The 19,150-nt window shown below is 41.4% G+C and overlaps 1 protein-coding gene across 1 annotated transcript in view; it reads right to left on the reverse strand.

The window, feature by feature from the left end:
- Positions 1-887: 887 nt before the first annotated feature.
- LOC121837907 overlaps positions 888-19,150 on the reverse strand; it is a 44,619-nt gene continuing 26,356 nt past the window's right edge. The window contains exon 6 of the mRNA XM_042293777.1: positions 888-1,060. Within this exon, the coding sequence (XP_042149711.1) occupies positions 888-1,060 (173 nt within the window). The remainder of the gene's footprint in view (positions 1,061-19,150) is intronic.

Below are 19,150 nucleotides of genomic sequence, written 5' to 3' on the forward strand. Positions count from 1 at the left end.
TGCGGTAGGCCCTCATTGCCAGGTACAAAACGAGATGTACAATCATTTACACCTGAGGATTCCCTCCATACGGGAAATTCAAATTATTTTTTCTTACAGTCGGTCTCCACTCCCAACGTGGACGTCTGGTCTTCCAGAGGGTTCGTAGATAATATTACGCGTTCATTCCACAACCAGCCTATGCAGGCTAGTCAGTACCACCGTGTGTAAAACATTGCTCGGGTCGCCTTTCACATGCATGACGAGGAATGTGCTGTTGCTTCTAGGGCTTAAGTTCTTGATGGCATTCTCCTTCAACTGCTGTAGGATATCTTGCGTCGACAGATGTGGTCTGAAGCCGTACATTGTACTTGGAAAGTTGTCTTCTCTCTTCCTGATTGGGTGTCAGTCCGTTAAGCATCATGTGCGCGACCAGGTTTCCCACGTGGACTTCAGTGATATCGGTCTCATATTCAGAATGGTGATTGTCTTTTCTGTCTTGGGCATTATCTCTACATCTGCACATTTCCAGACGGGCAGAATCCTCCCCGTACCACATCAAGGTTCATGAAAGTCTCGTTCTTTATTCGATGTCTCCTGGTACCGTTTTTCTCGTCAACCGTCCCAGAGAATCTTCCATTTCAACTCTGGTGAACCATTTTTCCAGCTCTGGGTTGTGTTCTCCCTCGTAATTCGGGTAGATGGTCGTGCCTTGTAAGGGATGCTCTCCAAAGATATTTGCTTTCTCCGCCTCCATCATCTCCTTACTCTTCTCCAGGAAGTTGTGGATGAATTTCTGGATCTGCTGTCGCAGGTTTGCCTTGGGCTCCGTCCTGTTCAGCAGGGGTCTGAGGATTCTCCAGGTTCTCATGTTGCTCAAGGCTCTCAGCAGCTGATTGCACACTCCGTTACAGTTTTGCTTCCCATTTTTCGGCGTACACCTCCGCCTGCCTTATGATCTGCGCGATATTGGCCTTCAGTTTTCGATTAATTTTCTCAACCTCCGCCTTCTTAGCAGCCCTTGTTTTGCCTCGTAGAGGTGAAGCATCTGAGGATCCACCTCTGGGTTGCCAGTAGTGAGCTGGATTGGAGAACAAATAGGCGGTCGGAAAAAGTATTTCAGCTCTTGAACACATTTTTCTATCAGAAAACTTGGTCCACATAATACTAGATACGAAACATGGACCTAATTTGGCTAAAAGTTGTATCACCTGATAAAATAAACATTCGTTTCCGCTTATCTTTATTTTCAGCAATAGTACCCATTAGACAACCAATTTGCTTCCCTAATGGGTGATTAAAACGGTGTCTTGCGTCTTTCGGCGGAAAAGGTTACATACCTATAGTTTTATAACAAATGCAACCTATGTACATAAAGAGCGGGCACCGAATAGTCTGTCTTAGTGCAATTAAGTGGCCTGAATATTTTTCAAGCAATTAAATAATTACATACAATGTAGGACAGTAAAGTCACACTAATATTTTTCCGCCGTATTATCGGCATTCCCCTCCTAACTGTATATATTTAAAAATTTTCACCCTTTCAACAACGAAATGTAGCTGTTTAGGTACATGTGCCCAATCTTAACTCTGCAAGAAAAACGCAGACATTACTGCCAGTTTTACACTGACGGTGCCAAGTCCTCAATGCACGTCGGCTCTGCTTTTTATTCAAATTTGTTTACCCATGTTACTCGACTTAACAATGTTGCCAGCATTTTTACGGCCGAACGTTATGTTCTTTTGGCAGCGCTCTTCTATATAATGAGGAGCAAAGTGATAAAAGCCATTCTTTTTGTATGTTCTCAAAGCGTTCTTAGTGCAGTATGTTCCGTTACACCAACCACAAATAACTTAACTCAACTTGTACGGGCCAAGGCTCTACAGGGACTCGCTGGTGGGTGTTACATTAAGTTTTGCTAGATCCTAGGCCATGTGGGCATGGCAGACAACGAGACTGGACATAGACTAGCCGCCTTTTCAGAGAAACTTTTACCATCGAATATCTGCATGCCTTACCAAGGTCTTAAAATGTTCGCACGATTTTCACTTTCACGGCTATGGCAATCTCAATGGAAGATAGCCGACAATATTAAGCTTCATACCATCAAACCTGAACTTGGTACATGGGAAACCTCCTATAATAAAATTGTTTTCATGAAGCCCTTCTGTGCCGCTGGAGAATCGGCCACTAGTTCATTACTCATCAACACCTGATATAGGGGAGGAGCCGCCGTTACATGAGCACTGTTCAGAAACGTGATGTTTTCTACATGTTTTCTTTCATTGCCATGGCCTTCTACAACAATACATGACATTTTTTCGTTAATTTTCAAAGTGCAACATCCCAGTTCACCCTGTCTTGGTTCTAATGGAGCAGCCTACAATATCATTTGCACGTCTTTTAGCTTTTCTCAAAACTACAAGTGTTTTACACAAACTATAGCCGAGCTCTAGTGTGGTCCTACAGTACTTTTACGAAAATATTTCTAGCCTACCTAGTTTAGTGCAGTTTGGCCGTGGGGCTCTTGCGCCGTAAAATCCGCAAACAACAAGAATACATGTGCCCAACATCTCCTAATATACAGCATACCGGTCTCACTCAGGTTTGATGAAGCTCCAACTGCTCAGGTAGCACGGAGACCTGGAGTAAATTGTGGATTTCGACTGAGATTATTGGGCCTTGACAAGCCCTTATAAGCCAAAGTACAGCCAAATCAGACCTAGTTTGGCAAGTGTCTGGTTATTACTGGTTGTTTTCTGGTTATCGACAAAGTTGTGTAAGGATTAGTCTTTACCTGTTTTTGCGTTTTCTTCTTTTCCAAAGAAATATAGAAGGATGGAATATGTTGGCTATCGAAGGATGTGTTTAACGTTTAAGTTTGTATTTCGATGTTTTTAGAATCTTACGTATGGCATGTACACCCCCTGCTATGATGCAGAAAGGCGATGCAGGTCTCTATGTAAATAAATAAATAAATAACCAACATTCGTACTAGGGACCACAAATACTGGCTAAAAAATCAAAGCTGGCTCATAAACAGTTCCGACCGTGCGTGGCGCGTTGACAAAAACACCATGACAAGTCACTGCTTCGTAACAAAACCTCCTTTTTTTTGTTATTTTCTTTTCCTTTTTTAAGCATGCACCCCTCAGCTGAGAGTGTGGTGGATGCTAGTAGCTCACCCGACCAATAAACCGCCTCCCATTCGTTTCTTGACTCCGCCTTTTTCCAATGGTTATAAGCAGGAGAGCGCGAGCACGTCGTGAAACATAGACGTACGGCTGGCGAAAGAGTACGTAGCTTCCATTGCACTTTAAGCTTAGGGGTGCGGTTAATATGGCTGGGGATTTCGAGGACCGTCACAAACTATAGTCTCAACAAAGCGCTTATTTCGATTTTTATTTTTTTTTAATAAGGCGGGATGTCTTCGAGGTCACTGGTATGAATGTCCATTTCATACTTACTTTCCATACCGGAAAACCAAGTGTAATGTCGTTTCACTATATTGATTATGAAAATGAAAAATGAACTGCAGTTATCTTTTGAAATATTAAATTAAGAATGCAGACACAGGAATAATTTCTGAAAACCTGAAATCAATCCCAATAAAATCCAGATAGATTTACAGTTTCATAATCCACATGATGAAACGTTATACTCTTTCTATTATTCGGTAGGTTTGATTTACTTCTTCTCAACTGTCCTCAGTCCCGTCAGAGGACAGTTAGGAAACCATTTGCTATTGATTTGATATCCGCCTAAAAGCGGAGCATTCATAAAATGACGCTAGGGTAATATACCGCGTGGCATCGAACTGGCTCCTGATAGGAAATCGCGGCTCTTATATGTTTTACTATAGTTCACCACAAGGCGATAATTGACATGGATAATTCCTGTACGCCAGTGCACATTGAAATATATCAAACAAAACCGCTTGGTTAGTTTTTACATATATTGATAACCCAATTTCATAAACTCCACTTGAGCACAGTCACCGACCTGGTAGATATTATATATTCAGAAAATAACTACTACTACAACTACCAACAGAAATAGTGCGTGTTATTGGAATATTACTGCTACAGCTAATAACAAAATATTAATAAATAAACTATGATAGGCGTTACTTGTGCAAACAAACATTGACAGTTTTCACTAGGGTGCAGTAAAAAGTAGTAAAATGTCTTATGACAAGTGTTTGAGCATGTGTACTTTCGAAATATTTGAAACAAATGTGCAGATACGGCCATTTGTCTATGCTCAGAACATCCAATAGCAAACACAGCCGTTCAAGAGGTCACATGTACGCTTACTACACAAGTAAGATTTACACTTTCGCAACTCAACAATCATGTGTTTCTTAACCTTTTTATTAATATTTAACGTTAATCATACGAACCAAACAGTAATCATTGTGCTGAGTATTTGCAGTTTGTTCGTATTCCTAATTAGTTGTGCGCGTTCACTGGAGCATATTAAGCCTGTACAAAGGGATTTGATATACCGTTACGCCACTGCGGAGTGAAAAACAGCTACTGAATTCCTTGTGATTGCCTGAAGCTGAGCAGGTTGGTTATTCATGCTTGTAGATACGCCAGCTGAACGGAGGAAGAAAAATGCAAAAACAAAGAGTCGCAAGGAACATACACACGCACTCCGCTGGACTAACAACCATTTACTGAATGCCATCTTTTTCTTCGTCGACTTACATTTAATGGATACCTCTCCTCTTTCGTCGATTTTAATTATCGCCTATATGAAATATTTGTCACTCGTCTTCATCACATCCTTTTTGAAAAACCTTGCATCTCCAGGGATAACGTCTCCTGTGGGCTCATGCCGGCTATTTTACACAGGGGGTGTTTCCTGCAAATACTTCTTTTCTTTTGCATGTACCACAATAGAGGCAGTGCTTACGCAATCTTCTTTCTTCTCCTCAATGGCTAGGGATTCTAGAATTTCCCTTGCAGTCTGTTTTTGTGTGTAGCCATGATGGTTATGTTTGAGAAAAAGGGAGCACATTGGCATTCGCGACAATGCGCTGGAAGATGGCCCCCTGCTGCAATTGTGCGCACGGAGGCGGCGTGTTCTCTGATGCGGTCATTGACACAGCGCCCAGTTTGTCCGATGTAACATTTCCCACATGACAGCGGAATGTGGTAAACAACAGCGCTTTCACATGGGGAATATTGAGCCCTGTGAACGGTGCCGCACGTGTTCTTTTCGTTGTTGTCGGCCTCACTGTTAACCTTGCGGCCCATGGCATATGCCTTGTTGGGAGCTGAGAAAACGACTTGTATTTCATGTCGGCCAGCGATCTTTTTCAGGCGATGTGTAACCCCGTGGACATATGGCAACACAACTGGAGGATTAGGAGGCTTCTTTTTTGGTGTTTGTGCAGTCTCCCTTGGTTTGCGTCGTATTTGCTTGCAAATACTTTCACACACAGGTACGAGGAGTGCGCTCGTGTATCCGGTGTCTTGAAGCCTAGAGATTTGTGTTTGGAAACTGCGTTCGAGCCTATGGCGTCAAGATTTCTGTAGTGCCGCGACAAGAGCTGTAGTAGCCAATCCTCGTTTAACAGTTTTTGAATGTTCGGAATCACTCGAAAGAAATCCCTTGCAAGATCTAGCTTGATACATCCAGCATACGTGTGTGCTTGTGAACTTTAAGGAGAGATCGAGAAATCGAATACACCGGTTTACAGGAAGTTCATGGGTGAAGGAAAGTCCAGGGCAGCTTCGGTCAAAGCTGCGCACGGCTACTTCTAAACACCCATCACTCCTCTCGTCTACTTCAGAGTTGCACAGTATAAGAAAGTCATGTACGTATCGGAAGATGGCCTCGATGCGATGATCTTTCAGATTATCTTGAATGGTCTTCCCGCATGCTGCAAGATATATATCGCAGAGGTATGGGGCAGCTCAGGAACCTATGCAAACACCAGATTTTTGTAAATATTTCTGGCCCTGGTGAGACACAACAGTTGCCGTAAGGTAGATTCGTAGGAGCTCCAGGAAGCTGTCGAGGTTCATCCCAGCTGCGTTTTGAATGCGTTGGACGCCTTGCTCTTCGATTGTCGTACGAAGGATCGGTAGAAGAGTGGCATGGGGAATGGAATAATACATGTCTTTTATATCGACGGAAAAGCATGAAACAATGTCGCACCCCTTTTCTTGAAGTAAGCCGATTACTTGCTAAGAGTTGGGATTTCGGAAAGGGTCGTTTATCTGAACTTGGGATAGTATTTTTGCCAAAACGTTAGAGAGATGGCCTTGCCAGGTGTGATTTTCTGAAACAATGGCTCGAAAGGGAACCTCGTCTTTGTGTGTTTTGGCCAAAAAAAACACAGATAAGTCACCTTGTTTCGTTCCTTTGATTTTTGTCACAAGACTTCCACATTGCTCCTCGTCGAGTATCTTGAGGATGGCCCTTTTCGCGGATATACTTTGTTTTGGATCGACTGGACTGAAATTCGTCGCCATCGCTTCTCGGGCTTTTTCTCCAAACGTCCCCAAATCCATAACTACAAACCCTCCTTCCTTTTCGGAGAGACATAGTCTAAGGTCTTGCGACGTAGTTCACGTACCGTTGTTGCAAAACTTAATTTTTGAGTTCCTTGGCTCCGTACAGCGGCTAGGCAGTCAAGTCCTTCACTGATTCTCTGCGAGGATGCTTCCTCAGGTGCTTTAGATGCAATTTCCCGTACCATTGCGACCTTTTCGATGGCATGCAGACTTGGTGGTAGGGCGAATTTCGGCCCTTGTTCAAGTACGCTGCGCGCTGGTGCTGAAAGAGCTACTTCGCCGATGACCTGGAGTGCGGCGCTTTTAGGCTCTTTCGTAGGCCTCCTTGCCAGATGGTGTTTCCATGTTGGAAGAAAACACACCTTCCAAAGGTGTTCCGTTGTGTATATTGTCATGGTCAAGTGGTTCGAAAAGACGTTGTGGCTAGAGCACTTTACTCTTAGAAAATCTGTGAGAATGCGAACCTGCCGCCATGTTTCGGATCTCATGATTTTCGAAACTCTTTGGGCATGGCCTTGAGATGGTTCAATGAGGCCAAAGAAATGTCGTACCTCATCAAGGAGAATCTTCTTTTTGATGCTGCGGGAAAGCAGCCTTCCTCTGCAGGTGTTGAGAGCAATGAGATGGCTAAGGCCTTGCGGTTCAAGACGGCTGAAACATATAAAAGGTGAGCTCAGAGTACTAGGAAGATACGCTGTGATTGCCTGAAGCTGAGCAGGTTGGTTATTCATGCTTGTAGATACGCCAGCTGAACGGAGGAAGAAAAATGCAAAAACGGAGTCGCAAGGAACATACACACGCACTCCGCTGGACTAACAACCATTTACTGAATACCATCTTTTTCTTCGTCGACTTACATTTAATGAATACCTCTTCTCCTTCGTCGATTTTAATTATCGCCTATATGAAATATTGGTCCCTCGTCTTCTTAATCTTTACTGTGCGCACAATTGAAGCAGGGGGCCATCTTCCAGCGCATTGTCGCGAATGCCAATCTGCTCCCTTTTCCTCAAACATAACCATCATGGCTACACACAAAAAACAGACTGCAAGGGAAATGCTAGAATCCCTAGCCATTGAGGAGAAGAAAGAAGATTGCGTAAGCACTGTCTCTATTGTGGTACATGCAAAAGAAAAGAAGTATTTGCAGGAAGCACCCCCTGTGTAAAATTGCCGGCATGAGCCCACAGGAGACGTTATCTCTGGAGATGCAAGGTTTTTCAAAACTGATTTGATGAAGACGAGGGACAAACATTTCATATAGGCGATAATTAAAATCGACGAAGGAGAAGAGGTATCCATTAAATGTAAGTCGACGAAGAAAAAGATGGTATTCAGTAAATGGTTGTTAGTCCAGCGGAGTGCGTGTGTATGTTCCTTGCGACTCTTTGTTTTTGCATTTTTCTTCCTCCGTTCAGCTGGCGTATCTACAAATACTGAATTCCTCCCGCGCAGAAGGGATCACTGTCCGCTGCGACAGCTTACAAAGTAACGTTCCAACATAATTCCTCTTCACGCTCATGCAAGCTTGTTGCCGAACGGCCCATGAGCCCATTCGCATGCACACGTGCACGAGGGAGCCCATGAATACGTTTTCAGTGTAGATGTTGCCTCTTCATAGGCCGGAACCATCGCGAAAGGCAACTGCCTGGATGATTCAAAATAAAATAAAAATCCATTCAAGTAAAATTTTGATGTTTGCTCGACTGAGTTATCTGCATACTCACTTGGGCACAGTCCGAATGTTTGTGAAAGTGTTCGTTAAACCCTGCAGTGAGCCTGCGACGTGCTAAATCTGGTTAACACTGCTGCAAAGGACTACGACTGAGTCTACCAAAAGGGGGATTTAAGTCGCTTACGACCGCCATTGCTGCTGGGCGGCACGGTCGTAAGCTGTCACAAGGGGCTTAAAAACATGTTTTGTTGCACTCTGTTGTAGTCGGTTGCAACATTGTGAACCAGCCTTTACCCTCTATCAAATAGCGTCACACCAAAGGGAGTCAACGACCGCTTTTGTTTGATTACCAAATATATTAAAAGAAGTAGAAAATATGCATGTAGGCCATAACGACACAAACAAAATGACGCCATGACTAAAATTATACATGAAGTAAAATTTTGATGCGAACAAACATTGGATTCATGTCGTAATAAATCTAACTGCAGTACTCGTCTAGAGCGCAGCTCTTCGGCTCCTGTTTCTGGCTTGAGCGGCGTTTGCCATCGGCGTAATCGCCCGTTGCGTTATGAAACATTTCCCATAATAACGTCACACGTGATGTGACGTGGGACGTCACGAGGGCAAAATTTCCCTGCTAATATTGACGAAAAAGTTTTCCCGCTAACGTTTGCGAAAACATTTTCCCCTCGTGTCGTCTCACGTGACGCCACACAACCCGGGAATATTGTTCTGCTGAATTTAGCGGGAAAAGGTTTCCGCAAAACTTTCCCCCCCAAATTTAGCCGAAAAATGTTACCCTCGTGACGTCACATGTGACGCGCCTCTTCATCCCCTTCCCTCCTCCTTTTTAAAAGCTGCACTCTGATTCGGCGTTACATGAAATTCTAAATCTGTTTCATTGTTTGTTTCTTTTTTTTAGGTCGTTGTGAAAGTTTCTTTTTGATTGCGCTGCTACCCAAAAAGAGCCTACATCAATGAGTCGGGACATGGCAGTATTTTCAGTGTTCTTATCAAATGAACAAGAACTATTCAATAACTTTGTTCCTCTTCTTTTCTGGAAGCAAAACACTCGACTAGCCATATCTGAGTGCACCCAAACATCGTGTGCATTCTGACAATTTAAAAATATGTTTATTAATAGATCAAACTAATTCACCTGAATGCATTATTTCTAAATGTCCTGGGATCACTAGTTTTGTAGACCGCGCAAGTGACTCAGAAATGTAGTTTTTCAATGTTTTTCATACATATTTATGAAGGTATTTATTAAAACGACTTGCCTTATAGTGATTCTTTTACCGAATGAGAGAGCGTAGCGCAAATTAGAACGGTGCTAACCAAGCGCAGGTAATTTACACATTTACATATGCAGGGTGCAAATATAGCCGAGTGACGTAGTCGTTTTAAATATGAATACCATATATGGCCAGCTTTCGAAAATGAAATTAACATTAGATTATATCTTTCTTATTAGATTATATTAGATTATAAATAAAACCGATATCAACACTTTCAGTGTCTTGGTGTAAACAATATAAACTGCAGGACTAGAAAATAGCCCATAGCTCTTCGCAGTCAGCGAGCACTACCTCCCCCCCCCTCCCCCTTCTTCCAACTGACGCAGGATGCACCATTTTGTCACAAACGGCTGCAGCCCGATATTGGTGTTAAGGCACGAGGCGTAAAAACATGAAACTATGCCGCCCTGTCCCGGAATCTTGGTTATGCATATCGCGGACGTTCTCGATTGACTAAACAGACGCGCAGTTATACTGTGATAATTAATATTTATTGTTTTGCTCGTATTGTGCGTCAAAGAATTGTAGACTTTTTTTTTAAGTGGAAGTTGTACGTAATTGAGTGGTGCTCCGTATGGACTTTCTGTAATCTTCCTCCTAGAGTTGCATTCTTGCCGTCTTTTCAAAGCACCTTTGGTCTTTCTCGCTGTAACCAGAAAATCGATAGCAAACACAAAATTCCATAGTTTAATGTTGCGATAGTTCAGCAACATCAATGTCGATAATACTTGAACTCGGCAAATTTATGAAATAGACCACAATGTTACAAGCGAAGATAAAAATCAAAACTAAAAAAGTATATACTGGCTATTTTGAGTCATTAATGACATGTTTAGAAAAAAACATTAAATTTACATTAATATGGTTTATGCATCTGGGTTTTACGGAGAGGGGGACATTATCTGGAGGGATAGTTAGTGAAAAGAACCATGCGGTTCAAAATAGAACATTTCTGAGCGCCATCAAAAGCAATTAAATCAGCAAACTAAGAAACAAATTTGCCAGTGATATTCGCATTTAAAGTCCTGTTATGCACGAAATTTCTTCAGAATTGTCCGAAAAAGTACTGTGTCACGTTACGTATATCTTGCCGCCAAACCTAGCGGGAAAATTGAATAGTTGTAAATGTCACATGTCTTTAGGTCACGTGATGTCAATTTTCCCCACAAAATTTAGCGGATAATCGAAATTGGTGTTTGGGTCACAAGACGTGAATTTTCCCGGTAAATTTAACGGGTAATTGAAATAATATGTTGGTCACGTGCCGTCAATTTCGCCAAGGTGTATAAGTCACGTAACGCCATATTCCCCGCTAAATTTAGCGAAAATGCTTGAAGGACGGTCAAAATTGAGGTACTGTGGGGAAGCGTTAAAAAATGTGTCTTGTCTTAAAAAAAAAAAATTCGGATTGCGTTGAAACTACGGTAGTGCGCTAAACATACCAGTCGGGGAAACAGCGCTAATTAAACAGAGCAAAATCGCGAATAATAGAACACTTGAAAACCTCGCGGCAGCGTTTTTGAGCCTATAGCCTTGCTTGTCTTCCAAAGGTGATAACTCAGCGCGCTACCGCGCTTCCCACGCTCCACAATGAGTTCTAATATTGGCTAGTTTACCAGTTTTCCATGACGCTGTGCAAGTTCGTCAATACAATTTTGTATTTATTTTTAGAAAATATTTAGTTATTGACAAAATTATAGGTAATTCATAAACTTCTAGACAGGACTATCCTCTATATTGTGCATCAGGTGCGCATAGCTCACCAGCGCAAACCGTATGTTTCTAGATATAACGGCTTTTTAAAATCTGTAATACAAATCAATTCTTGTAAAAATATCGAGTGTTGCCAGTAAGGCTAAAATAATTCTTACGAATAGTTGGTTGAGAAAAAAACAGAAAAATAAATTAAAAAAACTAAAGTCACATCAGGAGATAAAAAAAGCCAATTGCTCCTAGCAAAAGCTTGGTGAATGTTATCACAAGAAGCGAAATCAACATATACCATAAAATGGTATATGCTGACACGGGGTGTACTAACGTTACCACTCTTGCAGCAGGAGCAGAACTAACAGTCTGATACTACCGATGATAAGGATATCACCCTCGTTCTGGCACCGCCAACTTTTTTTCGACTGCATGAGTAGAAACTTTAGCGCACCTTCTCTCCCCCCGAGAGCTTCAATTCCTCCTAAAAATCATATGGCAAGAAAGATTCTATACTACAACACTTTCAATGCTAAGAGGAATGCTGCCCTTTTCTCAAAACATGTTTGTATTGGAACCCTCTGCTGCTGAGGTACGGGGTGTCACCAAAAAAAAAGTTTACATGGCTTTTTTGCCGCAAAAAAAAACTATGCACCGCCGAATGTTTAATCTCCGTCCAAATGTAGCGTTAGAGGTCACAACCAGGTGGCAAAGTTTCTCAACTTTGGCACCTGGTTGTGAGCTGGTTTTTGTTCTGAACAGCAAGATATATATATATATGGGTGGTTTCATCTCAAACCGTGCAGGCAAAAAGGGTCGAATTTTTAATTTCGATAAAAAAAAATATATGTTATGGCGCCGTTTCTAAAACCGCAGTCGACACAAACCGCAAGTTCGTCGGATTTTTTGTTCTCAACTTATGAATTTTTAAAGAGGCCCCGGCGAAAAGCAGTGTTTTTCACACCCGTCGTGGGTCGGATGTTTCGCTTGATCTCCCGCCATGGATTTTGAGTCCACATTATATTTTCTTTTTGGAAGCACTCTGTGAACATATTTAAAAGGCTCCAATACCTTGAAATAATTTTAGGCCTTTTGCTTTTTTTCTGTAAAAATGTCAAAAACGCCTCCTCGGTCAATTGTTGACGAACTTTGACAATTAATTACTGGCGATCTACTTGGGTTACACCGATATTTTTTATGTCCACGGAGAGTCCAAAACACTCTCTTTATATTTATTATAAAATGCCTTGGCTGTATAAAATATCCTTTGCGGTACGTTTACGTTAATATTATGCAAAAACCGAAAAGTACCATTTTTGAAATTGATTTTCTCAAAAAACCCATTTTTTATTTTTTTTATTTTTTGTTCAAATGTAGATATGATAGTTGTCTACACGAAAATCAAGCCTAGAAAGTGTATATTTTGTTTGCATGTTTTATATTTAGGCCTCAATATCGGAAAAAGACGCCTTTGTTTTGCAAGACCTAAGTGAGACATAGCGACCCATGCGTCGCTATGAATTGTGAAAAAGTTTTCTTGAATTTTCTTCTGCATTTTGTAATCAATTATAAACGGATTTTGTGGTATTGAATATTTATGTATGTTTTGATAAGAGCGGGAACCATGAGATACATATTTAACCAAATCAGCAGGCCTAGTAGACTTTCAATAATCAAAAGGCACAGACGTTGTATTGTTTCAATTTATAAACCTTTCAAAGTAAACTAGCACGACTAGCTATTAGCTGTCATATTACTAAGATACAGAAAGTCACCACATCGTCGATATATTATATACAATTCTTTACGAAACCAAACACTGGGGATTGTTCACCGCACATCGCACAGGTCACCAGGGAATGTCCTTTCACTTCCGTAATACACAAAGGTGGTGACACAGAAACGGTCCGAAACACACAGAGAGTGTGTCATGGAGAGGGGTACGAAATAAAAATAAATAAATAGGAATTAAATTGCCCAACGCCGATCTAAACAAAAATTGCGTTAAAAAAAAAGTATTTAGGTTCGAGCGGTGGCAAGGCGATTGGTCCACGCCTGGTGGAGAGTCAGACAAAGAAGTCGACGGCACGTAAAGGTAAAACAAAAAAAAAATCAATAATTTAATAAAGACGGAAAAACTCAGCCGCACATGGCAAGAACAAAAATCAACTCCTCCGGGCATTCCCTAAACGGGACGCAACCAATTGCGTGCGAACACGCTCTCTACATCACCGCCACGCCGCTACGCCGTCACGAAGTAAACCCAACAACTGAACAGTGCTAACAAACAGTTAGTATGAAAACATTGAAAAAAAAAACAGTTCAGAAAAAACCGCACCCGAGAAACAAAGTTCAGCGGGGCGGAGAAACACACACGAGTCGGTCCCACGACATTGAAGTCTGGCAGGATGACGGCGTCCAGATGATGCTCGAATCCGTTCCTCCCTCTATTACGCACATCCACGACGGCTGTGCGGAACAGTGGCTGTACGAAAGAAAGTGAAGAATAGATTCGAGCAGGCGATGCGCGAGGAGGTAACCGAGACTATGCTTCAAGCTTCATATCGGGAGAGGAGCTTTCGAGGTAGTTTCTGCAGTTACTCAAACTTTCTCTTTCCCCTTCCCTTTTTCAAAAGGACACGTCAGCCGGCGATAACGTTTCTTCTCGGGAGAAGCCAACTCTTCACAAACGGTTATAGTTGACAAGGAGGCTGACTTCGACCCAACTAGTCTCCGGGCAGAATACAAACACAAGTATATTTACCAACACGCTCGTTTTAATGTCAGTTTCCGGGCTTTGCTGTTTCCAAAAGAGATAACCCTTTATAAGGACAGAACGAGCGGGTTGGTGGGGATAATTAAACTTAAACACTCCCTTCTCGTTTTCTTCCTCAAGTTTAATAGATAACTCTTCGGTGCTATCGGATCTCCCCGGAGAGAGAGAGAGAGAGCACGGCCGTTTCAAGGTAAGGATAGGGCGCTCGAAGCTAGGGCAAACAGGCGGTATCGTTTCACGCATGCACGGATGGCTGGTTTCAAATTTCCCCACATCCCTAACGAAACCGGCCATCTTCGTGTGTGCGTCTGCGGGATTTCTGTCCCGCGCCGCCGGTTTTAGCGCGCACGCGGCGTTGTTTTGGCTGGCAGAACAGTTGTTGACCGTCGACATTGTAAGGCCGTGGTGTCCTCATCCTTTCAGGCAACGATTCCTTTGCTTTCCCTTGTGCAATACTCTGACAGACTCCACCTGGGTGGCTGTCACTGTTCGCCGCGTCTACGACAGACTCGTACCATTTCACTCCTCGTGACACAGGGTGCGCTGCTCGCTTTACTGTCACGGGCCGTCCCATCTAACACAACGAGCGCGAAAGGTCGTGGTCATCTGCTGGCTCCGAAAGGGCGGGACGTTCATGCAGGCCAATGAGGGCCCCGAATCAATAAGACGTCTGCCGACTCCTACACGTTAAAAATTTACGACACCTGCTGGTCTGTTAAGAAGTGTTGCTTTCTCTTTTTGGAACACCTCCGATGTAGCTTGCCGCCTATAATAAAATTTAAATAATCAATAAATATATTAGGGTGGAAATACTGCATTTCATTTTTATGTGGGAACGTTGAAAAAAAGAAAAAACTATTTCCAAGCTTGTGAAGACGCGCAATTCGCAAGTCCATTTCGAGCCGTAAAAACGCGTTTTTGTACGATATTGATGCTTAAATGTAGAACATACAAACAAAATATACACTTTCTAGGCTTAATTTTCGTGTAGACAAATATCATATCTACATTTGAACAAAAAATAAAAAAATAAAAAATGGGTTTTTTGAGAAAATCAATTTCAAAAATGGTAGTTTTTGGTTTTTGCATGATATTGACGTAAACGTACCACAAAGGATAATTTGTACAGCCGAGTCATTTTATAAGAAACATAAAGAGCGTGTTTTGGACTCTCCGTGGACATAAAAAATATCGGTGTAACCCAAGTAGATCGCCAGTAATTAATTGTCAAAATTCGTCAACAATTGACCGAGGAGGCGTTTTCGACATTTATACAGAAAAAAAGCAAAAGGCCTAAAATTATTTCATGGTATTGGAGCCTTTTAAATATGTCCACAGAGTGCTTCAAAAAAGATAATATAATGTGGACTGAAAATCCATGGCGGGAGATCAAGCGAAACATCCGACCCACGACGGGTGTGAAAAACACTGCTTTTCGCCGGGGCCTCTTTAAAAATTCATAAGTCGAGAACAAAAATCCGACGAACTTGCGGTTTGTGTCGACTGCGGTTTTAGAAACGGCGCCATAACATATATTTTTTTCATCGAAATTAAAACTTCGACCCTTTTTGCCTGCTCGATTTGAGATGAAACCACCCATATATATAATGAGCTCGGCCCATGTAAACTACCTAGAATGGCTCATACACGAATGAACAAAACACTCGGTTGCATACACAAGTGGGCGACACACTTGAACAGGATGCTTTGCCGTTGATACTGAGTGCGCTCTAAGCGAATGCTGGTGTCCCTGAGCCGACGTTTGCATGAGTAGAATGGGTTGGCTAGAGCATTGGCTTTGGCGGGTTACTTCATATAACTCATTGTAACCATTCAGTGTATCACTTTTGCGAAAACAAGGTATCTGTATTTTTGTGTCATGAAAATATTCTTGCATCTGTTTATCATTAAGCCAGTTCTACATTCAAATAAGTAAAGGGCAGAGAAAGTATTTTTGTTGCAAGTACTTCATAAATGCTTCCAAATATTTGTGTGCCTTTCTATAGCCGTAAACAATCTCTTTCCTCTTTAAAGAGCAACAATTGCTGAGAAAATTTTGCCTGGTATGACAATCGTTTATTGAATGCTCCCATAACTTGAATTGAAGAAAAAAATCAAGATTTGAACACGCCTTCTTTAGTGTAGTTCATATTCGGATATTTACATAAAATATATTGTGGGCACATATAGCCCCAGAAATTCGAGAATGCATGATAAAGAACCAAGCGTCTACCGTACACAAAAAGTCGGTGCTTATGGAGACTTCTGGACTGCGCTATATCCGGAGAAGCCAACCCTTACAATAAGCGCCTTCAGTATAGCTATCCATTTTTTTACCTTTTCATTGCAACAACTACAATTCTAAACGCTTTTTGGCGATTTTTTGTTTCATTCGCTTGTTTCCTAGTCATTCGTTTTTCTCTATACCGTAGTGTCTGCAGCAGGTTGGGAAAAACAATATCAGCTACGAATGACCACCAAAGTGTACCAGACTACAACGAGACGTTTAACAGGGCAATGCAACTTAAAACGTTTGTCCTAAACTGAAGCAATGCTCCATCTCTGCCTGTCTTAAGATGAACTAGGATTTAAACAGCATGTAGTCTTGAAGGCAAGCTGAAATTGCCTGTTCACCAACATGGTAAAATTGTATAAGGTCCTTCGCTCTTTGTTGATATTATTAGATACCATTTGAAGCTTTTTAGGTGCTCTCTTCTAAATCTTTAAATATTATAGTTTCGGTTGGTTTTACACTTTAAAAAACATGTGTGAGTAAATTTGTTAAAACAGCGAACAATGACACTTCTGTTCCCAAGACCAAACATTGTTCTGAAAGCTCGTCCGTAAAAATATGATGGCCCTCGTTATGGCCGGAAGCTTAGAAATTCAAAATAGACGGAACGCCTTTTAGTTTTTACTTTCATTCACTTCCTCAGACTTGAACACCAAATGCTACGAATCATGTAAAAGTCCTGATCCCGAGGCCTACCACCGAAAAAACACGCGAATGCATAAATGCAATGGACCCGTTTCGAAAGTCAGTGGCAGATTATTAGAAGGTCGGAATCACCCTACAGTGGTGGAACAAATAAAATCGTGGAAAGTGCCAGTCATCCCATAAGATAGCGATCGTCAGAGCGCGGTCAACGCTAGGAGTGAACGAGCCAAACAAACAGCGTCGAAAGTGAAATGTCACTGCGCTCATTTCCTTTTTTTTTGTGAGTGTGCTTCTGCCTTTAATCCAACACATCGCAAAACTGTGCCGTGGCGTTTCGGTCATTGTCTGCAATTGAGCAGGAATTGCGCAGCTCCCAACGGAGGGTGGTCTTTCGAAAGGACTCTATTGGAAGTCAGGGCTTAAATATAAAAGGGCAAATCGTAAATTTTCCATACGATTACAAAAACAAAAGGTGCGAATTTCACGCATTCTTATGAGTTCATAGTAATGTACCCTGCTGCTAAACCATTGTATGCATTTTCTAGCAGCCACCATAAACACCAACTTACTAGATGGCTAAAGACAACACCAAAAACTATATCGCATTTTCAAAAAAGCAACAATCTTGACTCAGTGGAAAAAAAAAAACGGCATCCATGGGTGCTGGTTTTTTTTGGAGTGTGGATGCCAGGGAGTTAGTGGAATAATAAACCGACAAACCTTACGCCAGCTTGCGTGGGGGTTTGCATCTGGTGCTCGTTTACTGTTTTATTTATGAGTACTTTGAAGCACACAACGAGCGCTTAATTTTTTCAAAATTACTTTTGCTTACAAATCAGTCAATCACAAATACTACTGCAAACAGACTAAATATAACCTGTCAATAGGAATGAGATAATCACAACACTTCATCTTCACTCGCCCTTTTCCTTTTCTCACTTTTATATTTTTATTTTGAAATTCTTGACAAAAATAATGCAGCATTAATTTTAAGCAGATTAATGTTATAAAGGGATGCTCAACCAGTATCCACTATCTTCGGGAATTGAAGTTGCGAGCAGTATATCAAAATATCTTACATTAGGCATCTCCTCATCTTGTCATAGACGCAGTGAGAAAATGCAGAGCGTCCTGGCGTATCCAATACAGATGCCATTACATATCCTGCACCCGGGCCACAGTCAAGACCAGCATTTCCAGGGTGTTCTTCTTCGTGATTCATTCCCAATCTGCATGTTGTAAAAAAAAAAAAAAAAGACAGGATCGAAGCATGAACAGCACATCAGCTAAAACTACAAGCTTGAGTACGGTACTTTTTAACCAGGATCTCAAAACGAACCAACACCCGATACGAGAAGAATATTAGAAGGCGGAATTGTGTCGAACTAGAACAAATATCAATACGGTATTCGAGACCTCCTGAAGTCAAATGGCCCGTTTAGCTCTTTCGTAGCTGTCGATAGATTTGAAGGATGCTATGAGGTATCCAAGTCAATTAAATGTGATGTGAGATACACATGACCTTCAATATCATTGGAGTGACGAGCATGTGCGTAGTCTAGATGTTCGCAGCGCTGGACTGTATAGATAGCTCATGGAAGCATGTATATATAATATATATATATATATATATATATATATATATATATATATATATATATATATGTATGTATATATATATATATATGTATGTATGAGTGTGAGTGTGTATTCTGAAGAAGAGAGGCCTCCTCTTGGAACGTCAAATAAACGTTGCCTTGTTTTTGTTCTGTCCATGGATCTTTCTTGTGTAATTTTACAAGAAAAACCGACCTGTGAATTACACATTTGACGAAAAGTTTAGATTGCTACGCGCAGGCGTCGATTTTTACGGTCTATTCTAGATCAAGCCTGGTGACTTGAACCATCATATATATAGATATATATATATTTGTTTGTACGAATACAACCTTGAAACATGTTTTTATATTTGTTTTAAATGAAGTTTGGTAAGCTTTTCGTATCCTCAAGTTCAACTGTGTTACGCTGTTCTTGAACACGGTGAGTTTGAGAGTACGGTGCGCTCGGGCCTCGCCTACGAGTACTCTACTTGCTTTCTGTTTTCATCTACTGCTTTGACCTGTATTTGGCATACTGTTGTGTTTGTGATAAGACGTGGGGTTCACGGAACGGAAAAAAAAAATCACAAATTTATTATCCTGTATTTTTTTCAAAACCGGGATTTGATTATTATATTTTTGCTT

This window comes from Ixodes scapularis, unplaced genomic scaffold (assembly GCF_016920785.2).
Source record: "Ixodes scapularis isolate PalLabHiFi unplaced genomic scaffold, ASM1692078v2 PGA_scaffold0__279_contigs__length_252992795, whole genome shotgun sequence".
Classification (NCBI taxonomy): domain Eukaryota; kingdom Metazoa; phylum Arthropoda; class Arachnida; order Ixodida; family Ixodidae; genus Ixodes; species Ixodes scapularis.